Below are 26,535 nucleotides of genomic sequence, written 5' to 3' on the forward strand. Positions count from 1 at the left end.
TCGGCGGGGATTGATTGGCTCCTCAGGTGCGTTTGGCGCGCTATGCTGCAACATGGCACTGGGCCGGGGCCACCTGAGACGTCAAACTGGTCAACCTGCGGACATGGACTCACTCTGGAGGTTGGGCAGCTCGATCACTCCACCGACGGCCGTGGGGCAGGCGCCCAAGATTTCAAAAATGCTTCGTGAGCTGTTGTCTTGCATGCACAATCACGCCAGCCTGATTGTCGCAAGAGACAGGGGGTTGGCCACGAAAGGGAAAACAAGCGATGGAAGGAGGAGCAGGAGGAGCAATTCGTCACAGAAGCCAGGATTTATTTCCTGAACCACAAGGCTCTTGTGCAACAGGACGCCTTTTCTGTGCAAGTCAACCGGCCTTGACAAGAATGGATTTGACCCCAAGCTGGCGCAAGCAGTAACCAACTTCAACCACCAGCAGAAAAATGAAGGTGACATGGGGTAATTTAGCACCGAGTAGGGAGTAACAATGTCGACATTGCTGATTTGCTGACATGGACCCGAATCATGCACATGGCCAAGCCTCTACAGCTACTCCGTACATCAATCGATGTGTACTAACTAGTAGCAATGCCGTGGTTGCCGTGTTGCTAATGCATGCCTACCTGCTCGGTACCGTTATGTGTCAACGGTACTCGGCGTACAATGGCGTCGAACAGCATCGATCAGTTCTCCTCTACAAATAATGTCAAGTCTGGGTCAACACTGGCCTTTTTACTCCAGATGTCCACTCCGCGTCTTCAAAGAGCAGCCAAACAGGGCACCCAGAGCCACCGGTTGACCTCATCATGCACCCAACTTGCGCTGAACATCTGCTGCTAGGGGGGGGCCGCCCGCATTGTGCACTTGGAGAGCATGGCTCGCTCATCGTCATGCCACATCAAGCAAGCATTGAAGCTTCTTCTGGCCCTCAAGTGCTCGACAAAGGATGCACGCGCCCGGCTTCTCCGCCCATGGAGATTCCAAAGCGCGCCCGTTAGACACCCCCCCCCCTCCCCCCAATGCGAACTAGTATGCACATTCGAACATATTACAATCATAACACAGAAAAATATAAAAAAAAAAAAAAGGTGCCTCGCATTCATCCGCAACACTATCGCTACGGGCTCCCATCACCCTCCGTAGTCTCAACTTGCGAGCATTGCTCGTTCAGTGGCTCGACAAGAGTTCGTCATCGCCATATCCGGAGTTGCGTAGTTATGGACTCTTGTCCCCATGCCGGCGCTAAGAAACGCCTCGTTGTGACGTAGCAAAAAGACTCCCGTTGGCTGAGCATGCATGAAACGTCGTACAATCGACAGTCTTCCATGCTATGTTCTAGTACCCGTCTGTCCACGAGAGTGCAGGTATTTTCGCTACTGCCCAGTAGGTGTAGATGCGAAAGCAGCTACTGCTCCAACAACATGTCTAATTCTATTGTCATGGACAACATGCATGGTTGGACCAGGATAACACATGTTGTCTTTGCTTGTCGACTTTTAGAATGCTGTCCCCATTTTTATATTGTACACAAGTTGGTGCAATTGTTATCAATGCATCTCATCTTAACCACGAGTAGATTCCAAAATCTTGCAATCTCAAGTCTTTCTTACCATTTCGACTAACTATGCCTGTCGTGTCTCCTTCCAAGTGATTCATCTCATACGCGCCAGAATAGACCATCGACTCCATCAGGAAGGGATGCCAAAATATTGAAACCAGATCCAGCACAGGCTACCGCATCACTCCGCCCCTGTTCCCCCCAGCCATGGCTTATTCGTCCGCTTTGTTTTACAGGATCCTCTGGCACTACTTTCTTCCAAGGACAATGCAAACTCATGGTATGCGTGACAGTGTCAATCTTGCGTCGATGAATGTCGACCACCAAGAGCCAATGCAGCATCCCTCCAAGACATGCGGCTTCCCAGCCAGCCTGTGTGCCAACAAAAAAAGTTGAGCAAAAGGAGATGCCATGCGAGACTATTTTTCTCCCATGAGGAGACTGAGCCAACTAATGGAAAATAAAAAACTTGAACCAGAAACGCGCAAGATTAGACAGTTACTGTTAGGCTTCAATGTAAGAAATAACAAAAATGGTATCTCGAAAGCGGTAAATGTTCTTTGGCCCCGTCAGCAAAGAAAAGGGGGCGGCATGGTGTTTATTCGTTAGTCGTCAGGTGCGCATAGCACATTGGGTAACTTTTTGCGACAATTTCAGCAAAAAACAACAAACATGATACATGGAAATCACACACAAAGACAGCTGAATAGTTGCCAATCCCACCTACTCAAAAACGAGAGACAGGGAAAGAAGTAGAAAGAGGAACGTAATCATCGTAGAAGAAGTAGAAAAGAGAGAATATGAAGAAACAGAACATGATGAAGCATATCGCTTGAGAAGAGATAAGGGTATGAGACAGGTACGGAGAGATCTCAAAAAGACAAAAAACGAACATGCTTTTTTTTAAATGTCCATTCCGTCCAGGGCAGTGCACTCTTGTTCCAGAATCATGTCATCCAAACACGAGCCGGCCTGATGTCGACACTGTTGCCTTTTGTTCAAGACTGATAACCGCCAAATCCATTGTTGAAGTTTTGCCCAGGTCCAGGTTGGTTCCATTGGCCATTGGGGCCCTGTTGGCCTCGACCAAAACCTCCTGCACTCTGAGGCCCACCGTATCCCATGGGAGAGCCACCATATCCTGCAGGCGAGCCACCTTGAGGCCCTGCAAAATTGCCTGGCTGTCCGCCATATTGAGCTGCGACACAGGGTTAGCTGGTGGTTACACACACACACATGACAAGCAAAAATGAAGAACTTACCACCATACTGAGGGTAGTACGTGGGTGTTCCTGGAAAGCCTGGGGTCTGGGCACTCTGAGGACTGTATGGCTGCTGGTGAGCAGGGTCAAAGTTTCCTTGAGCGTTAGGTGTCTTGTCCTTGCCCCACTGCGGTAGTATCGTCGTTAGTGATTGAATGCCACGAGAAAGTGTCAAAGGGGGGGGAAACCATGCAACTTACGCTGCATTTGAGTGGTCGGCCGTTGACGTTGTACCCATTCATCTGGCAGATTGCCATGGCTGCATTCTCGTGAGTATCCATCTTGATAAAGGCGAACCCGCGGTCGGCTTGGAATCGCGATTCGACAACGAATCCAAAGTTCTGGAAGAGGGGAACCACGTCATTGGGAGTGGTATAGGGTGTCAGATTGCCCACGTAGCAAGTAGTTTGCCAGTTAGGAGTCTGGTTCAAAACCACATCGTAACTCCCCACGCCGTGAGCCGGGAACTGATGGTGACCAAAGGGAGTCGTGGGAGTGAGGCCCATAGCCTGCATCGCCTGCTGCTGTGCAATGGAAGGTTGCCCCTTCTGGTTGGCCCAGTTGCATCGAATAGCTCGCGAGCCCAGCCACTCGCCATCCATAGAGCTTAATGCCTTTTCAGCATCTGATCTGTCCCGGAATGCGACGAAACCGTATCCTCGGGTCCGGCCAGTCTTCATATCCCACATGACACGAGCCTCAGAGACAGTGCCAAAGGCGGAGAATGCTTGGAGGAGAATATCATCGTTGACCTCGTTGGAAAGATCGCCAACAAAGATGTGAAAGTGACTGGAAGTATCCTCCTTGTTCGAAGTGTTGGACTGATACGCCCAGTTGACTCGGATTTCCTGGCATCAGGGTGTTAGCAGCTGGGAAAAGACGCCCGAACTTTAAGACGTCGTTGAGAGAGCTTGACAGTACCGATTGATGGACTCTTCGCCCATTCAGGGTTGACATGGCGCGCTCTGCAGCACCAGGGTCGTCGTATTCGACAAAACCGTAATTGAATCCTTTGGCCTACAGAAACCACAGCGGTTAGATCAGTGTGTTCTCATAAAAGTTCCCAGACCGGGCGATGATGTGTGGATGGTGCTCGTCTGCAGATAGCGTACATTCTTGTCGGGAATAATCTTGACATTCTGAACATGGCCCGTAGTCTCAAAGATTTGGCGAAGAACGTCCTCGGTTACACGCTGCTCCAGGCCTCCAACGTACAGCGCCCGCTTGTTAGGCTCAGGGGCTGCCCGTCGGAAGTTGCCTGAACCCCCAGGTGACATCATACCGCCATTATCTCCACCAGAGAGGGGAGATGTAATAGCAGTCGGGATGGGGTTCGTGTTCTGCGGGATGTGCAACGGAGGTGGTGGCAAATGAGTCGGGTTTCCTTGACCATTTTGGCCAGAATTGCCGGCCACGGCCTGTGCCTGGGGGGGCAACTGGGTTGAGGCAGGAGCTGCAGACGTATCCGTCATTGTGTTCAGGGTGCCAAATTGCCAAAGCGCTCAAAAATCGGAATACGTATAATAAAGTCACTGTATCCTGCAACTTTAGGTTAGGGCGTAGGCAACTTCAAATAGGGACGGTGTCGGTGTCGCGTCCCTCGGCGATGCCCAAGCAAGAGCAAAAAGCTAGGAGCTACAGGCAACAAAGAGAAACGAATAGAGGAAGAAACGACAGGAGACGGCGACAGGTAATAAAGCTCGGACGGATGATGCAGTGCGTCTGAAATAGCTCCAGGTATCGCAACGGGTAGACGGAAAGGTCGATTCGGTTCGTGGCAGCAGAAATGCAGTCGTTACATCAAAAGGAGGTCCTCACGAGTACGGCAAGCACCAAACTGGAGGAGCTCGCGAGGGTCGTAGGAAATTGTTGAGAGACGAAACTCGGGAAAATACGACGATGAGGAAAAGGCACCGAAGCTCAACGCCCGCAAAGGAATAAAAAAGGAAAATAAAGGACACCAGATTGCCGGGTCCAAAATCGCCAACGCAGACGCTCCCGTTTTGATGCTGGTTAAAAAGCTGCCTTTTTTTTTCTGGCAAGGTCCTCCCAAGAGTAAATGAGAGAGGTGCAGGATGGAGGGATTGTGGAGGTTAATTAGTTGGAAGGACCGAAGACGGTTAGTGGCAGCACTTGGGCACCATATTTGAGCACTTGAGCTCAGACGGACCAGACGGGACTGGCTGGGACTGGCTGGGACTGGCGCTAGGCCATCTGGATTCTCCAAGGGCTCAAGTGCTCAGAGGCTCCAGAGTCAGCTTAAGCAGGTAGTTACTCGAGTACTTCAGGGCCATTTGCCGTCTCGTACTCCGTACTCGAGGTCGACTGGTGGCGGTGGGGGCTCACCAGACCCATCAGAGTCTGATGATTTGGATACGTATCCAGAGCTTGGCGAGGTGGGGGTACCTTGGTCCTTGGGTACCTTAGGTGGCGGTTGGCGTGCAGTTGGCAGCCAGCTGGCAGGCATGGCAGGCAAGGCAAGCCGGTGGCATAAAACAGTGCCAGGCAACCAGGTCAACTGGTGGTAATTAGCAGCCGATGAGGTGATTGGGTGGGTGATTTGGGTAGTAGTAAGTGGGTTGATACAAGCCTCAAACACTAAAGTAATGATTATCACTACCGATGCGAGTTGCGGCGAAATAACCTATAAGTTACCTACTCTGGACACTTAACAGCAGGCAGGCAGAGGCGCGGCCCGCAGCAAAGACATACCGCTGCACCGCCACTGCACGTCTTCATTCCACTCGAGAAGTTGGCAATCTGACTAGAGGAAGTCGTGAGGAGTCATGGGACGTGGGTTGGGTCAATGGCTGGCGCTCAACCGAGTCGCCTACGCATGTTTGGACCACAACACATTGCATATCAACGAATAGGGTTACAAGTGCAGCTTTCCAATCCTCTACTTTGCCTACACTTGTGTCAATCGAGATGGACCTGTAGGACTTCCCGGCGAGCTATTGACGGCAACAGTGGCCTCAAAAAGGTGTGAGGACTACCATCAATCCCAAGAGCAATTGGACGTCGGAAGCGTACGCATCACCTGGGCCATTATGACGCTTGACTGATGTAAAAGAAGAGGGAGTCCTTATCGACATGATACCACTAGACATAGAGAATACCTTCTTGTCGCAATGGACGTGCTTTACGAGTTCCATTCTAGCGCTGCCCGCCTGTCCGGTCAAATTCCAGTTTAAAAAAAAAAAAAAAAAAAAAAGAGAGAGAGAGAGAGAGAGAGAGAGAGAGAGAGAGAGAATTCCCCGATAGGATCAATGAGGGTTATTCAGACGGTTTCATAGAGTCAGTCGAACGCTGCGGGCATCTACGCTTCAACAAGAAGGTGGTGTCGCCGGAATTGGTGGCATCCTCAGGCCCAACATCAATCCAAATGTACACGGCTCAAGAGATCTCGCTCGAAACGCTCACGACACTGGACTGCGGTGGGCATAAAGAATGTAGTTGAAGAAGCAAGTTACGCGTCCCAGAAGATGTGGAAGAGTATCATGCACTGGCTTAAGAGATCGAGACTGGTGCGTATACTCATCTCATTATAAGCCTAGAGATCGCAACGAATTTGTTTCCATCTATGGCGAGCAATCTGATATCTTAAAAAGCGCTTCTTATTCATAGCTGTGGATAGATACTATCCGGTATGTGAGGGCTCACGAAAGGGAGCTATAGCGAGGTCACAAGAGCTCGTGATGCAACTGACAAGTTGTATTGCAAGAGAGCTAAAAGAAGTGAAGAAGTTAATTATGTATTAAAGGAAAAGAGCTAGCTTAAGAGTGCTAATATAATAATAGTAATATAATGCCTTACACGTGATTATATAGGCCTTAATATCCCTTTATTTAAAAAAAGATAATAGCCTTATTATTATAATAATAAAGGAAAAAAAAAAAGAAATTTACTCTAATAATAAAGAGTATAATAAGTTTCCCTCTTTCATATAATTTCTTTATTTCTATTTATTTTCCTTTATTTCTATTCTTTAATTCCTTTTCTCACTACATACACTTAGTAAATACACTTACACTTAGAGCTCTTACAAATATAGTAAATACAAGTGTATTGTGTATTGTATTTTATATTATATTATATTTTCGTGTATTATATTTAAATACATTACATTATATTACTAAAATACATATAAATATATTATAAGTAAAAAAAACCCCTGTTTTTTTTAACTTAAGATTATAAGGCTAATTATAAGGGTTATAAGGGAAAATTTATATATCATTAAAAAGAGCTAAATTAGCTCTTTAAAATGTTCCACTTTTTATTAATAGAAGTTATTATCTTAAAAAGTTATAAGCAATTGAAAATTCGCCCCGCTTTACTTACTTTTTATTTTAAGATATAACTTTAAAGCTTAATATCTCGCTTAATATCCACATTTTAAGGTTAATTTTTAAAGATTTAAAATCACGTGATTTTTAGCTTTATTTTAATATATAATATACTTATATAAGCTTTTTTTTAGTAAAACTTTTTTTATAATAAAATTTAAAAATAAAAAAGTTAAGTAAGAAATATAAAATCTATTATAATATAAGAAATAATATATATAAAAAGAAAGTATAAAATATTATTTTATATGAAAAATTTTAAGGTATTTAAATATATTATTTATAACTTTAATATATTTCTTATAACTTAAATATTTAATATTTTATACTTAAGTTATAGGGTAATACTATAAATATTATTATTTTATAAGATATTTATATATAAATAATAGAATTTTTTAATTTTATTATATTTAATATATTTTACTTATAATAATAATATAAAAATAATACTAATTTACTTAATATAATTCCCTTATAATTCCCTTTTATTTTATTTTTATTAGTTTTTTAATCCCTATTTTTAGCTTATTTAAGCTAACTAATCCCTACTTATTAATACTAATATTAGTAAGCAAATTTAGCTCTATTTTAGCTTATTAATTATATTAACTAATAATAGCTTATAAATTAATTAATACTATATATTCAGAGCATTGACAAGAAAACTACATTTTCATTTTTTAAAAAAGCTTAAATAATTAATAATAAATCTAATAAAATACTTGAATTATAATAATAAATACAAAAAATAGCTAATATTATAGCCAATTAGCTTATTTAAAAAAGTGGGTCCCTTTAGCTTTTTGTAAGCTTAAAAACTAGATTATATAGTTTTCTAAAAACTTACTACACTACACTACACTACAAAAACTATAAAATGTAGTTTTTGAAGTTTTAGGCTTATAATAGTATATAAGGACCCACTTTTTTTATTATAAGCTTTTAATTTTAGATTTATGCTAGTTATTCGTAAAACTTATAATTCTATAAGTATTTTATTAGATTTAATATAATTTTTTATATTCGAAACTACAAAAACTACAAAACTACAAAACTACACTACTTCCAATGCTCTGTATATATTACACTAATTTTTAAAATGTAATGTAATATAGTAAAACTATACTATATTACATTACACTAAAATTTACTAAAAACTACAAAACTACACTACTTTTAATGCTCTATCCCTAGCCTAAGCGCTATTTTTTAACGTGGTTATATTATTATTACTATTAGTTACCTTACCCTAAGCATTACTATTAGCGGTTATTAAGTTAATATTATTACCTTAAATATTACTATTAGCGTTAATAGTATTAGCCTAAGTATCTCTATTAATAGCTACTATACTATTTATACTAATAGTATTAGTATTACTTTAAGTATCTCTATTAGTAGCTATTATACTATTTATACTAGTAGTATTAGTATTACCTTAAGTATCTCTACTAATAGCTTTATTCTTATAGCTAGCTATTATAATATTAATAATAGTAAAGATTATTAATTTAATATTATTTAAGTAAGGTATCTTTTTTAGTTTATTAATAGTAAAGCTAATTACTTAAAGTAATTATTTAACTTAATAAGCTTATTTACCTATTAATAAGAGCACGCGCTTTCTTTAAGCTTTTTATTTCTTATTAAATAAAGGCTTTATTATATTAATATCTTTTATTATATTAACATCTTTTATTATATTAATATCTTTTATTAGAAAAAAGGGATTATAAGTAACGTTATTAAAAGTAAAGTTAATATTAACGTTATTAATAAGGTGTTTATACGTATATAGGTTTTAGTAATTTTTAATAGAATATTTAATATAGTATTTATTCTTTTATTTATTCTTATATTTATAGTAAATTATATTTTTAGGGTATTAAGTTTTATAATAATTAAACTATAAATAATTATAATAAAACTTATTATTAAGTAATAAGTTTATATATATATAAGCAGACCTCTAAATGTATTGTATTTTTTGTATTTTTTACTATACTATATTATATTATATTATATTATAATATAATATAATATAATATATAAATAAAATACCTATAAATGTATTATTAGGATATTGAATAATAAATTTTAAAAAATATATAATAATAATAGATTTTTTTCTTATTATAATAATATAAAAATTATACTTAAAAGTTTACGTATTAATAAAATATTTCACTTTAAAAATAAAATAAATATAAAATATTATATAACTTTTTATATAAAATAAATTAAAGAATAAAGTTTTTTTTAAGCTTTATAAAGACGTTATATTATATAAATTAAGTAAATATTTTTTAAATAATTTTTTTTTACTTATATTATATATAAAAAACTAAAAAATATATAATATATATTAATTATTTTAAAAATATTATTAAATAATAAATAAAAATATATATATAATATAAGATAATTTTATAATAATAATCCTTAATAATATATATTTTTTTTATTTTTCCTTTATTTATTACTAATTTAAATTATTTATTATATTTTATATTTTAAATATTCTTATTAATATAATATAAATTATATATAAATTATATATTATAAAATTCTTTAGCTTTTTTTATATTTATTTATATATTTTATAATTATAAAATATTTATATATACTTATATATATTATAATATATATATATATATATATATATAAAATAAATTCTATGACTTTTATTATACTATATATTTAATCTATTATAACTCTATAAAAAAACGAATTTTACTTATAAAATTAGTATTATTTAAAAGCTTATAATCTTAGCTATTTAAAAATAATATTTTTATTTATTTTTAATTAATAATTATAAAGATATTATATATAGTATTTAGTAGTATAAAGAAAGTAGAGTATTTAAGTTACCTCGCGTAACCCTACTTTAATAAAAACGCTATATAATATAAACTAGAATATCTTTACTAATAATAGACTAAAATAGATAAAAATAAAATTAATTAATAGCTCTTAAAAAGCTTTATCTTTATATACTAGGTATATCTTTATAAGTCTAATATTATAAAAGTTATATTATCTTAAAGTTTAAAAATATAAATACTTCTTATAGTATATATATATATATTTTAGGTGAAGAAATGCCTTAACGTAATATAATAAAAAGCCCCTTATATATTATAATTACATTAGTATATTCTACTATTTTATAATAATTATATTTTATCTTATAAATTTTTCACTAATTTCTATACGAATATACACGTTTTAAGGGTAAGTTAAGCATTAAATAAATGCCTAAAATTTAAGGTTTTTATAATATCTTTTATTATATTTAAACTCTATATATTAACTATATTATCTCTCTTTAAAGTTTAGAATTCTCTTTTTTTATACTAATACTTTAACACTTATAACTTAATTAATATCTTACCTTTAATAAAACTTCTTTTTTCATTAAATAACCCTATTTTTAGGGTATATAATAACTACTTTTTGTACCTTTAAACCCTATCTTATTTACTATTGAAAATAGCTGAAAATCCCTTTAATTCTAAACCTAATTTATTTACGAATAATAACTCTATTATAAGTCTTTTAACGCTAAATTATTATTAAAATAACCCTAAAAATAATGAGAGCTATTAATTTAATTTAAAATCATATATCTTTTAATATAATCTCTTTAATTTTTAATTATTAGAGATTAATTTTAATAAAGAAAGATTAATTTATTATTTTTACACTTAATAAAACTATTTATTTACTTTTTATAGTAAAGTAAAGCGTTTTTAGTCTTTTAATAGTATAATACATTATAAAAAAAAATATTCTTCTATTATAACCTTAAAAAACGAAGAAAATTCTAAATTAACGTGTAAGTTATTAACTTATTATCTTTAAACTATTCTTTTAATATATTAATATAATATTAATATAATATTATAATACTTTAAAGATATTAATTATTAATTTATTAATATATAGTGCCTATTTATACGAAATTACCTTTATTATCCGAAATATCAGCTTAATCTAGTATATTTAGCAGTAAAAGAGGTAATAAAAAACCTAGAAATAATACTATTATTAGTGAATTTTCTAAGGATACTACTCTTATATTAGCTATTAAGTTTATGCTTTAAAATAACCTATCTTTTACTACTATTACTAGTAAAAGCTTTAAAAAGCTAATAAGCTATTATAATAAGTAAGTTAATAATATTATATTATATATTTAATAATATTAACTTATTTTAGTTAAGATACGAGCTTTTTTCACTATTAAAATATACTTTCTTATATAGATATTTTATATTTAAAAATAAAGAAGAATATAATTAATATAATTTAAAATTAAGTTAATAAATTAGGTTATATATTTATTGAACTTAATATTTAAACTTTTATTAATTTTAAATCTTATTTAAGAGTTATAGTTAATTAGCTAAACTTTAGATTTAATTTAGAATACTATTTAATTGGTTAGTTTATTATTTTTCTTATTTTTATTATTTTTATTATATAATTATATTATTATTTAACTTTTTAAATTAATTATATTTAGGATTTAAATATTTACCTAATACTTATACTAAAAGTTCTATTAATCTTTATTTTAATTAATTATTATTAGAATATAATATAAAACCAGAAAAAATATTAAGGTAAGTTAATTATAAGGTTATTTTATAATATTTTATTAACTTATTTTAAATTATAGTTCTATTAGGGATAATAGCTCTAATAATAACACTTTTCTTACCTCTTTTTTAAACTTTTATACGGAAAAAAACCTAAAACCTTTTAATATTCGTTATATAGCTTATATTTTAAATATTATTATTAAAGATATTATATTTACGTTTATTACCAAATTAATAACATTTAAAAATATTAAAAAATACAAAAATAGCGAGCTTTTATACTTTTTAATAGAAGAATTTAACTAATTATCTTCTAAAAAACAAAAATAATTTTCTAATTTACTTTTAGGTATTTTAAGGTTTTTTTTATTATATTTATATATATTTTAAATTAATTATTATATAGGAATTATTAGAAAAGTTAAAAAAATAGTAATTCTTCTTAAAAATAACTAATAACTTTATTCTTAATAGATTAAAGCTTTAAAAGAAGCTAAATTTAAGGGCTTTATAGCTAAAAATAATAATATTATAAAAATACTATTAGGTAAGTTATATAATATATTTAATAGCTTTTATTTCTATTAAAACCTTACAAATCTATTTAAAACTATTAATAATTATTACTAATTATTTTTACTTAACTTAATAAACGTAATAAAATAGAATTTAACTTTTAGAATAATAAATACGACTATTATACTTAAAAAAGCTATTATATTATTATAAAACGTTATAAATATAATAGCTTTTAAAGATACTAATTTAATAACGTAAGAACAGAGCATTAAGTTTTAATAAGAAAACTACATTTTCATTTTTTCAAAAAGCTTAAATAATTAATAATAAATCTAATAAAATACTTAAATTATAATAATAAATACATAAAATAGCTAATATTATAACCAATTAGCTTATATAAAAAAGTGGGTCCTTCCAGCTTGTTATAAGCTTAAAAACTAGATTATGTAATTTTCTAAAAATACACTATACTATACTACACTATAAAAACTATAAAATGTAGTTTTTGAAGTTTTAAGCTTATAATAGTATATAAGGACCAGAGCATTAACAAGAAAACTACATTTTCATTTTTTAAAAAAGCTTAAATAATTAATAATAAATCTAATAAAATACTTGAATTATAATAATAAATACATAAAACAGCTAATATTATAGCCAATCAGCTTATTTAAAAAAGTGGGTCCCTTTAGCTTTTTATAAGCTTAAAAACTAGATTATATAGTTTTCTAAAAACTTACTACACTACACTACACTACAAAAACTACAAAATGTAGTTTTTAAAGTTTTAGGCTTATAATAGTATATAAGGACCCACTTTTTTTACTATAAGCTTATAATTTTAGATCTATGCTAGTTATTCGTAAAACTTATAATTCTATAAGTAATTTATTAGATTTAATATAATTTTTTATATTCGAAACTACAAAAACTACAAAACTATAAAACTACACTACTTCCAATGCTCTGATAAGGACACACCTTTTTTAATATTAGCTTATAATATAGAATTTATACTAGTTATTCGTAAAACTTATAATCTTATAAGTATTTTATTAGATTTAATATAATTTTTTATATTCAAAACTATAAAAACTATAAAACTATAAAACTATACTACTTTTAATGCTCTGCGTAAGAATAGCTTAATTTAAAGACTTTATTAAGTATTTTAGAGGTTTTTAATAAGCCTATAAAGAAATTATAAAGCTAGGCTTATAATACTATAAGCTTAGTATCTTTTTATATCTTTAAAATATACTTTCTTCTTAAAAATATATTAAAAGATTAAGAAAGTTAACTTAAAAACGTAAGTTTTTTTATATTTTTAAACTTTTTATATTAAAATAATAATTATTTTAACTTATTTATAGAAAACCGCTTATAATCCGTTAATTAAAGCTTTTATTTTAGCTTTAAATATAAGTTTAAAGAAACTAAATTACTATTTTCTAAAAGATATTAATAGTAATTATAGTTTTCAAAAGCCTTATTTATTTATTATTATATTAAACCCTAGATTTAATATTAAAACGGTTAAAACTTAATTTAATATAAATTTAATTACTTTATATTTATTATTAAATAATTTAAAAATAGAATATTAAGAGTAAGTATAAATAATTATTAAAAATAACCTTTTTTTTAATATTTTATAATTAATTATATCTTAGAATATATAAATTATATATAAAAGACCCTAAAAATAAGCTTATTTTAAATATAGAAATAAAAGAAGATTCTTCTTCTAGTTTTAATTTAAATAATTAAGTAATAATTAATTTATAATAATTAGCTAAGAAATTAATATCTTATAAAGATTTTAAGCTTAAATTAAAGCCTAGTTTATTTAATAACTTATTTTTAAGCAAAAAAATAAAGCTATTAAAGAAACTAAAAAAAAACGAGATTTTTAATTATTATAAGCTTAATTTAGAAGATAATAAGGTATTTTTAATATTTATAAGCTTAATTATATAAAAATAAATATTAACTTTTATAAGGAAGATATATTTATTTAATAGGCTAATTCTATTAAAGCTTTTCTAATTGTTTTAATAATAGTATAAAAATATTTAGCTATTTTAGCTACTTTAAGAGCTATAAAAGGGAATTTTAACTAAGAAGGTAACGTAATTAATAAGCGAAGAACCTCTTTAATATATTCTAATATTTAAAAAATTTTATTATTAAAAAGCTAGGCTAAAAATAAGGAAAAATAAGTTAAAATAAAGAAATACTATAATTTATTCTTTTATTTTAGCTTAGATTTAAAAAAAATTGAATTAAATGAAAATTCAGCTTTTTCTAGTAGTAATAAAGCTATTTTTAAAGTTAAATTTATAAATAGTACTAAAAATAGGGAAGAAGAGAAAGATAATAATATTTATAATATATAATAGCTTTATATTAGCATAAAATAAAGCTTTTAATATTTTTTTTTAAATTTTATAATAATAAGAAGAACTTTAGCTTTATAAAGATATTTATATTAATATTATAAGTTATATATTTAAAAAGTTACTTGCATTTATATTTTTTTAAATTTAATATTTACTCTTAAGTCTTTTTATAGTATATTTTTAGATATATTATTAAGAATTAATTATATAAAAAATATTATTATATTAATATAATTTTAAGGTTTATAATAATATATTATTTACTATTATATTTTTAATAATTACTAAGATATTAAATAATAAAGCTTAAAGATTTAAGTTTAATACTATATAAATTAAGAAAAAAGAACTTAAAAATAATAATAATTAAGTAATATAATTAATTAACGCGTTAATAGCTTTAAAGTATTTAATTTTATAAAATTTATATATTTAAAGTTTAAACTTTATATTTTAAATTTTTAATAATATATTTTAAATAATAAAAATATAAATAACTCTCTTATTATATAACTTATAATAATATAAATTAATGTATTTTAAAGGACTAAAATAGCTCTATTTAACTATATAAGAATATTTCTTATAAGCCTTATAATTAGCCTTATATATATAAGTAAAGAATTTACTAGCGTTTTTCTCTAATAATACATTTATAGGTATTTTAAGAATATGATATATTGTATTTAAATATAATACACGAAAATACAATATAATATAAAATATAATACACAATACACTTGTATTTACTATATTCGTAAGAGCTCTATATTCGTAAGAGCTCCATTTACGTAAGAGCTCTATTTACGTAAGACTTCACGCACTTATTCTTAATATTCTAAGCCCTAGTTATTAGAGATATTAGCTACTTAAATTTAATTATTAGGTTAAGTATAAAAACGCTAAAAGGGTACTTATTATTCTAGTAAAGGTTTAAGAGCTTTTTCTTTAAATAATTATCTTCTAATAAATCTATTAAAGGAATATATAAGAAGGCCTTTATTATAAAAGTCTATTAATTATTAGTAATATAAGCTAAAGTAATTAAACTAATAACTTAGCCTTTTTTAATCTTAATTAAAGCCTTACTTAAGTTAAAGATTTATAAGTGGTATTTTTATTTCATAATAATAGCGTAAGATAAACTAATGTAATTAAAACTAATATAATTATTAAAAACTAAGAGGGTTATAATATAGCTATTAAGGTAAATAAGTATAGCTTTCTTTATTTTTACCTTAATATTAATATTATAATCTTTTAATATAATTATTAATATAATAGCTTAAATCTTAATAAAATAAAATAAGCGAGCTTTAAGATAGTCTCTTTTTAAGAAGAATATAAGAATAAACTAATTATTAATTAAGATAAGATAATTATTATTTATTTTTTAACTTTATTTAATATATAATTAGTTTTCTTATAAGAAAAAGAGGCTAAGAAAAATTTTATAAGATAATTTATTTATAATATAAGTTAAGGTAATATAAGTTAAATTACCTTTATTTAAAGTTTAAAAACTTAAATTTAAGTTAATTACTTATATAATATAAATAGGTTATTTATTAATACTAGTAATAAAGAAAGGCGTAATATTTAATAAGCGGGTTTTAGAATAATAATTAATAATAAAACGTTAATTAATTAATATAATTAACGTAATAGTATTAAATATAACTTTATATAAGCGATTAATAGGTATAAAAGCTACTTTATAAAGTTATAAGTAAGAATATATTAAGCTTTAAATGTTATTAATTATAAAAGTATATATAATTAATAAGTAAACGTAATTTAAAATAAAAATTAATAATAAATTATTAATATTAGGTTTATTAAGAGCTATAATAGTATTATTAATAGTTAAGGTTTTTATAATTTAAGATACGTTATTTTCTATTAATAACTATTAGAATCTTTTAGCTAGTTCTTTAAGAAGTTTAATAAGTTAAATTTCTTATTAAAGCTTTAATTATTTCTATTAAATATTTTAGCTTTATTTAAGCTAATTTAATAAAAAGCTTTAATTATTTCTATTAAATATTTTAGCTTTATTTAAGCTAATTTAATAATCCTTAAAGTTTATAAAGAAAATAAAAGCTTAAATAAAATAAGAGAGACTTTCTTTATTAAAGATCTTTTTATATTAATCTAATAAAATAATAATAGGCTAGTATTAATTATTATTTTATTTTTAATAAGTATTATAATAATTATTATATTTATTAAAGCGTAAAGGTTTATATTAATAAACGTTATATTTACCTTTTAAAACTTTATTTTAATTCTAATATAAAGAGTATTATATTACTCTAGAATAATTAGAATTATTATTATAATAATTAATATTAATATAAGGGTTTCTTAATAAAAAGGCGTAATCCCTTTAACTAAAAGATTAATTTTAATTTATAATAAGCTTATCTTATTTATTATATAAGTTATAATTATAATAAAAGCTTTAACGCTTATTATTTTAATATTTAAAGTTTACGTGTAATTATATATTCTTTAAATTCTAGAAAGACTTTTATAGGTTTTACACTTTCTTTTAAGTATTATTTTAGTCCTATAAGGCTACTTATTATTAAGTTAATAATTAAGCTTTAATAACGCTTAATATAAGATAATCTTATAAAACGTTTATTAATTTTATTAAATAAGAGTTTACGTTAAGTATTATATAATAAGTAATAAAATTTTTATTAAAACTATTAGCTTTTATATATAAGCTTATCTTTTAATTAATATAAAATTAAAGAGAAAGAGTATCTTTAATAATAAATAAGTGCTTTAAAGCGTTTACTTATATAATAATTACATTATAATTCTTATAAAAATACTAAGATAATTCCCGTTTTTATAAATTAAAGTTATATATTAAACGCGCTTTTAACTTAAAGTTAAGGGAATTAAACTATTAATAATTATTAAAGGTAAAAGTAAAGAGTAATTTTAATATAATATTATTTAAAATAGCTTAAGTATTATAATTACCTATTAGCTAGTTTAGTTAATTAATATAAGCTAAAATAAAAGTTACTTTAAAGTTATAAAAGAGAAGGTTTACCTTAAAGGTATATATAAATCGTTTATTTAAGTAAGTATTTTAATAAGAAGATAAGTAATATAAGTAATCTTTAAAAGGTATATAACGTAAAACTAGGTTATTATTATATTATAAGATAAGGTAAGTAAAGATAAAGTTATAAGGCTATCTCTTAAATATTTAATTACTTTACTTTAAAGGTTAATAAAAAGAAAGTATAAGAGTTTTTAATTTATTCTTATAATTATAATTTAATTTACTCTTAAAATATATAATAATTTTAATTATATTAAGCGTTAATAATAAAATATTATTTTTATTCTTAAGTAATTAATAAAGAATATATACGTTAATAAGATAACGTTTCTTAAAAAGTATTATATATTTAATTATATAAGTAAGTTTAATTATATTATTAATAATATAAGCTTAAAGAAAAGTATATTATTTAAAATTTATCTTATTCTTAATAAGGTAAAGAAGAGTAATATTATATACGTATTATACTCGTATATAAGATTTAATTTACTATTAAAAAAAGCCTTAAAGAGAAGAAAATTTAAAGGGTTTTAAGAGGTATATAGGTTTCTTTAATAAGAAATTAACGTTAATAGATTAATACTATTTACCTAAAGCTTTTAAAGGGGTTTTATTATTAATTAAGTTAATTATTCTTTTTAATAATAAAATAAGAGTAAATAATAAAAAGCTATTTAAGAGTATTAAGTTATTTAATAATAAAATAAAAGAAGCTAATTAAAAGCTTAAGGTAAAAGTTTATTAAGTTTAAATTTACTCTTATAATAAGTTATTAATATAATAAATATTCGCTCTTCTTATAATTAAATGTAATTTTATTACGTTTATTAAAGTGTAAAATTCTTTAAATTTTATAAGAGAACCTAATAGGTTACTTTTAATAGAAATATCTTTTAATATATTTAAGAGAGAGGCTATAATATTTTATAATTAAAGAGAGTATTTTTAAGTAAATTTCTTAAATAAAGTAAAGACTTAAGTTAGTTTTTTAGGTATACTTATAAGAAAAAGTTATATATTATAGAATTATTATTAAAAGAATAAAGTAAAAAAAGGATTATAACTTTAATTTAATACTTATATTAACTTAAGTATAAAAGTAAACTTATCAATAGCTTATTTTTAGTATATATAATATAATTAAAGTAAAGTCTAGTAAAATAAGTTAATAATAAATTATATTATTAATTTATATTAAAGAGTAATAATAATATAAAGGTCTTTTAATTAAGTGATTTTATTTAAAGATAAGATTTACTTAACTTTATTCGTAATTTTAAAGAGTAATATATCTTTATTTCTTAGCTTACTTAAGTAATTAAGAAATTTCTTAATTTAAGAAATAATTAAAGCTTTAAGGTCTTAAACTATAAGATATTAATAATATAAATATTAAAGAGAATTTTCTTAATAATTTAAAGAGTATAAATAAAATTAACCTAATTTAAGAATAAAATTTAATAGATTTTAATAAAGTTAATAATATTTTTTTCTTTAAAACTAAAAGGCCTTATAACGCTAAAATTTTAATGTTTTAATTAAGAGAGTAAGTAAGTATAATTACTATTATATAAGAGCTTATAAAAGAGAGCTATAATAAGGTTATAAGAGCTTATAATATAACTAATAAGTTATATTATAAGAGAGCTAAAAGAAGTAAAGAAGTTAATTATATATTAAAGGAAAAGAGCTAGCTTAAAAGTACTAGCATAATAATAGTAATATAGTGCCTTACACGTAACTATATAGGCCCTATGCTAATAGTGCCTTACACGTAATTATATAGGCCCTAATATAGTAGTAGTATAAGGAAGTGGTATATATATATAATATAAGTTAGTCCCTCTCCCTTACCGTAAAATAGTAGCACATGTCTCTTACTTTAGCTATTACGCTATCTTAGACTAGACTATATTAGATACTGTAAGAAAATGTTATCTTTACACTAATAAAAGCGGCGGCTATATGGAGTTCGGCGCTATTATCTTTAAAGAGCTCGTCTTAGAGAAGCTAGATATCTTGGTCCTACTCCACTAATTGTGAAATACTAAAGGGATCACCTTCTCTTATAGCCTAGATAAGATAGGCAAACCTAAGACAAATAGGTAGCGTGGGATAAATTAATGTAATGCCTTTAGTTAACTAAGATATCTAGGTCCCTATTTTAAGGAGCCTATAATTTCGTTACGTAATAGTTTTTGCTTAAATATCTGCGTATAATGAATTTTATTCTCTTATCCACTTAATTAAGCTAGTATTCCTCTTAGCATAGTATTCTTAAAGGATAGGCTACCTCTTAGCTTACCGCTAATAATTTTACGTAAACCCTTATAAGGCTATATCTCGTATAGCTGACTAGCATGTTGCGAATAATTTTAGCATTTTCTAGTGTAATATTATATAATTTAATCTTAAATTAGCGGGCTAAACTCGCTACTATTACATAGAGTTCCACGTATATAAGGCTATTTTCCGGTTAGTCCCTAACCTTAGAGACTAAGACAGATAGCCCTTATGAGGCATACTTAATGCTAATGAAACTCTTACTTCCTTTTAAGAATAACATAATATATCTCTTAAGATATACACCCTTCTCCACTACTCTAATTAGTTATTACGGGTTAAATACGTTAGGGTTAAGGAATAGGATGGTGTCGCGATAAATAATGTAGCTAGACCTACTTATTAGGGTCTTATTCTAGCGTTAACTAGTGAAATATTAATAAGAAATAACTTAAATGATACGCACCCTAGGGGCATAACGTAGCTATTATAGTTTAGAAGTTCTATCGGCGCAATACAAGGGAGCCGCCCTAATTACCCTATGGGAAAAGCGTAGAGACTTATTAATAATAGTAGACTTTATGCGGGTGCGTAGTCTAGTTAAGTGTGTTATTATATCCTAACGTATTCATATAAGTTAATTTAAAAAATAAGGTAATTTAGCTAGTTCTAGCTAAGTAGTAAGTTAGCGTTAGTAGGACTTCCCTTAACTTTAAACGCAGCTTATCGCGAGTAGCTAGCTAAGCACCTATATAGTAGGCTATAATAGTAATTACACGCGCTGTCGTTTCTGTTCTAGTACTAAGAATAATGGAGAGTTTATTCCTAAGTTAATTAGCGGTTCTTCTCCTCTTGGGATACTTAAATAAGTGAGAGTAGCGACTATAATAGGAATTATAGGCACGGAACCAGGTTCTTACTTGGATTTTTTAAGTTAATTTACGTTTATATTCGCAGTTAAATACGTTAAATTTAACTCTAAATATACAACGAATTTCCTAGCATTAGGGGAGGTTTAGGATAAAACGCTTAAAAAAGTAGTTATTTAAAATACTACGTTAAAAACGGCGCTACTTATAAGTTACGATAGATATTATTATATACAGAGCGCTATAGGTGGTAATAAAGCTAGTGTTCTTATACGTTTATAACTTCTAGAAGCATGTATCTCTTCGTAGAAGGCTAGGTTGCTAATATGCACTTCCTAGGGGGTTAATACGAATAATAGGTTCTATTATAGGTAAGCGAATATGTTTTTATTATTATAGCAGCTACTAAAAGGAGTAAACGAGAAAGTTCCTTTATCCTTACTATATCTTTTATACATTTACTTAATCTTAAATAAGAACCTTCTAGGGCGTATAAGATTCTAGTAGAATTTATAAAGATGCGTAATAGCAGTTAGTTTTAGGCTAGGGAACACTAATAAAAGGTAAAGATATAAGCTATAAATAGTCCTAGCTAGAATGTAAGCTCCTAGGATAAGGCTTATACACTACTAAAAGAACAGGAACTTAAGTAAGTTAATATTATTAACTAAAGCTATATATAAGGGTAGATAGGCAAATTTATAATCCTTTATAAGGGCAATGTAATACGAGAGAAAATAAGCTATAATTTATGCGTAGTTAAAGTAAATATATGTAAATTCCTAAATAACTAAATAAGACTAGCATTCAAGTACTTTAAAGCTATTTTAAACTTAAAGGGTCTAAAATTATTAAACAAAAAATGTTCTTAAATTAACCGCACAACTTTTCTACCCCGCCTTTAGCCTTATCTAGTCCTATTACAGAGTGTTAAAATAGGTTACTTATTACGGGTATTAATTACGTACGTATAATTAGATAAGAGTAAACCCTTAATTATAAGTAAATAACTCTAATAATAAGCGTACTTATAAAAAGAGCGTATATAATTCTCTCTTTTATAATTAAATATAAACTTATATATATATATTATTATTATAATTAATACTCTTTAAAGTATAATAATTATAAGCTTAAAAGAACTTTATAAGATTATAAGAGAGACTAGAAGTTAGGTAGCTAAAGTAAGGGTAGCTATATTATAATAATTAAAGCTTATTCTATTTTCTAGTAATATAAGATATAAGGGATATAGTCTTAAAGCTTTTATTTCACGTAATATTATTAATTATATTATAAGTAAGCGAGGTTTTTTAATTACCTTATAATTATTCTCTTTTACTTTAATTAAACGTTAAATAGCCTTAATACTCGCTTATTAATTATATAATAATATATTATTGATTAATATATAAATAATTTAAACGTTTAATTAAAGTTAATTATATTATTATATAATTAATTGTATATATAAATTAATATAGCTTCTTTATACTTTTATTAATTATTTCTCTTTTAAATATTATTACTTACCTTATTCTTTCTTATACCACTTATTTAATTCTCTTTTTTCACTTAAAAAACCTTATTTTATTAAGTTAATTACCTATTATTTATTATTAAAATAATAAATATTAATATTAAGTATTATTTTTATATATATTACTTACGTATAATAATAAACGCTTATTATTATAGCTTTTTAAAGGAGCTTAAACTTCTTGAGATTTCTTATACTTTTAATAATAATATAAGCTTAAATATTAGCCTCTTTAAGCGCTATTAATAATATATTACGCGTATTAATACGTGTAATTTAATTAATTTATAACTTTAAAGGGTTTTTTTATAGTTTTATTATATCTTTATTAATATTTATATAGCTTATTCTTATTATAATTAAAGCTCTTACAAATATAGTAAATACAAGTGTATTGTGTATTGTATTTTACATTATATTGTATTTTCGTGTATTATATTTAAATATAATACATTACATTTAAAAAATACTTATAAATATATTTTAAGTGAAAAAGACCCTTGTTTTTTTAACTTAGATTTATAAGGCTAATTATAAGGCTTATAAGTAATATTTTTATATAGTTAAGAAGAGCTAAATTAGCTCTTTAGAATGGTCTACTTTTTACTATTATAAATTATTATATTAAAAAGTTATAAGCAATTAAAAATTCGCTCCACTTTACTTACTTTTTATTTTAAGACATAACTTTAAAGCTTAATATCTCGCTTAATATCCACATTTTAAAGTTAATTTTTAAAGATTTAAAATCACGTGATTTTTAGCTTTATTTTAATATATAATATGCTTATATAAGCACTTATTTATAATATTAAATATTTTATAGCCTTATAATACATTTATAGGTATTCTAATCTTGTAATGTATTGTAATATATTACATTATAATACAATACAATCCAGTATAGTAAAAAATACAAAAAATACAATACATTTAGAGGTCTGGTAAAGAGAGGCTAAATCGGGTTCCACGTATAAAGAGTTACCTATAAAGAGAGATTAAATTAGGTTTACTTATATACTAAAATAGGGTATAAATCTCTATTTATTTTAGTTTAAATTATAAGTATTATTACGTAAGAAGCGAGTATAAATTAAAGCTAAAACCCTTAATAAATAAGTATAAAAGAATTAATTTAAATATTAAATAATTTAAATAAGTTTTAGTCTTATATTATTAAAAGACTTAAGAATAAAGTTCTTTTTTAATTTCTTACTTAATTCTTTTATATTTTAGGTTTATTTTAATAATTCTTAAAACTTCTTTATATAATTACCTTTAAAAAGATAACTAAAATTTAAGAATAAAGCTATACGTTATATAATAATATATTAAAAGAAGAAATACTTATTATATCCCTTACACGTAAATTATTTACTCTTTTAACTCTTATTAAGTACTTTATTATTATTATATAAGAAGTATAATTAAAGAAGTACTTACGTAAACTTAAGTAAATTTAAGAACTTAAAGCTTAAGAGTAAGAGTTACTTTAAGACTTATTCTTAAATAATAAGAGAAGATTCTTAAAATAATAAAACTTTTTCTTCTTAAAAAAAGATTAAGGTTTAAAGATTTAAATTAAAAATCTCTTTAAGTTATCTTTTAATATAAATTAAAGAAAAAGAGATAATTAATTAAATAATCTTTAATAAACTTTTAAGAGTACTTTATAAAAATTTAAGAAGAATTACTTTTAAATTTTATATATAATTATATAAATAAAAAATAAATATTACTTTTAATAGAATTAAGATATTAAGAAAGTAAAAGTATATAATTTAAACGTAAATATTAATTAAAAAAAAATTAAAGTATAAACCTTAAATCTTATTTGAGATTCTATTAATTAAAATATAATTATAATATAATAATTAAAAGATATACGTTAAAGAGAAAATTAATCTCTTTAAGACTTTTACGTATACTTAAACTTATTAAAAAAGCACTTCCCTTATATTTTAAAGATATAATAAGTACTTAACTTTTTTATAAAACTTTACTCTTACCTTTAAAACTATATTAAAATATATATATTAAGTATACTAGAAACTTAAAAGAAAATTATAGCTCTTACCACTTATTTTTAAAATAATATAAAAGATAAGTAAAATAATAAGTAATCTTAAAACGAGAATTTAAATAAAAGGCTCTTTAAAGCGCTTTAAAGAAACCTTAAAGACTTTTTCTTTAAAAGAGAAAGTAATTAAAAAAGGTTCTTAAAACCTAATTAAAAGCGTTTTTTACGCTAAAACTTATTTTAAAATAAAGATAAAAAGAAGGTTAATAATAAAGAGAAAAAGAATTTTACCTATTAAAAGTATAGTAATAATAAATATCTTTAAAATAAATACTTTAAAAAGGGAAAGATTAATAATATAAAAACTTAAGATAAAAAGAGAGAAAATAAGAAGAATACTATAAAAAAAAGAGAATTAATTATGAATAATATCTAGTTTATAATTAATAAAGATTATATTTAAGTAAAAGCTAGCCTTATAATATAAGCTATAATTTAAGAATAAAAATTAATACTTATTAAAGTAACTTTAAATACTAAGATTAAAGTAAACTTAATTAATATTACTCTAATATAACGTGTAATATTATATTACTAAAATAAGATTCTATTAAGCTTTAAGATACCCAGACCTCTAAATGTATTGTATTTTTTGTATTTTTTACTATACTATATTGTAATGTATTGTATTGTAATATATTATAATACATTACAAGATAAGAATACCTATAAATGTATTATAAGGCTATAAAATATCTAATAATAGAAATAAATGCTTACATAAGCATATTATATATTAAAATAAAGCTAAAAATCACGTGATTTTAAATCTTTAAAAATTAACCTTAAAATGTGGATATTAAGCGAGATATTAAGCTTTAAAGTTATGTCTTAAAATAAAAAGTAAGTAAAGCGGGGCGAATTTTCAATTGCTTATAACTTTTTAATGTAATACCTGATAATAGTAAAAAATCGAGCATTTTAAAGAGCTGATTTAGTTCTTTTAAATAATATAAAATTTTTCCTTATAACCCTTATAATTAGCCTTATAATTTTAAGTTAAAAAAACAAGAGTCTTTTTTCCTTAAAATACATTTATAGGTATTTTACTAATGTAATGTAATGTATTTAAATATAATACACGAAAATATAATATAATACAAAATACAATACACAATACACTTGTATTTACTATATTCGTAAGAGCTCTAAAGATACCTAATAATATTTATTTATAAAAGTTAAAAGTATAAGAGATACCTTTAACTCTTATAAATTTATAAGAGAAATAAAGAGAGTTCACTTAGATTTATTATATAATATTAAATATAAGTAAGAATCTTCTCTTACTTAAAATATTAGCTTTTAAAGATAAGAATATTATTATAAATATAAGGTCTTAATAATAATAGTATAATATAAAGAAAAGTAAATATAAGGTAATTTTAATATATAAGTTTAAAAGAGAAGCGTAAAATCACGTATATATCTTTATTATATTTAAAGTAAAAGAGGTAATATTATTATAAGAAAATAGTATTAAACTCTTTTTAAAAGTAATGCTTTTATTACTAATATTATAGGAATATATTAACGTTTTTAAAGATAAGAAGATAAGAGAACTATTATTATATTATTTAATTAATTATATAATTAACCTAGTAAAAGAAGAATCGCTTTTATATAAACCTATATACTTACTTTTATTAAAGAAGCTAATAATATTATAAGACTATTTAAATAAAAACCTAAAGGTAGGTTAAATTTAATACTTTAAAAGCCTAGTAAAGGTATTAATTTTATTTATATTAAAAAAGAATAAAACGCTTTACTTTTACGTAAACTATTAAGAATTAAATAAAGTTAATATTAAAAACTAATATTTACTTCTTTTAATTATTAAAATATTAAATTAAATATAAGAAGTTAAGGTATTCTTAAAACTAAATATTAAGAAAGCTTATTATTAGATTAAAATTAAGAAAGAGAATAAATAAAAAACTACTTTTTAAATATAATATAGGTA

The 26,535-nt window shown here is 26.2% G+C and overlaps 1 protein-coding gene across 1 annotated transcript; it reads right to left on the reverse strand.

Annotated features, from left to right (window-relative positions):
- Positions 1-1,511: 1,511 nt before the first annotated feature.
- Positions 1,512-5,070, reverse strand: PUB1_1 (E3 ubiquitin-protein ligase pub1). The gene is made up of 5 exons (XM_066119503.1): positions 3,933-5,070; positions 3,742-3,837; positions 3,021-3,668; positions 2,821-2,947; positions 1,512-2,756 (listed from the first exon to the last, which is right to left on the reverse strand). The coding sequence occupies exons 1-5, from the start codon at positions 4,290-4,292 to the stop codon at positions 2,557-2,559; spliced, it is 1,431 nt and encodes a 476-aa protein (XP_065975298.1). The 5' UTR covers positions 4,293-5,070; the 3' UTR covers positions 1,512-2,556.
- Between the last annotated feature and the right edge of the window lie 21,465 nt (positions 5,071-26,535).

This window comes from Metarhizium acridum (genome assembly GCF_019434415.1).
Source record: "Metarhizium acridum strain ARSEF 324 chromosome Unknown scaffold_141, whole genome shotgun sequence".
Taxonomy (NCBI): Eukaryota; Fungi; Ascomycota; class Sordariomycetes; order Hypocreales; family Clavicipitaceae; genus Metarhizium; species Metarhizium acridum.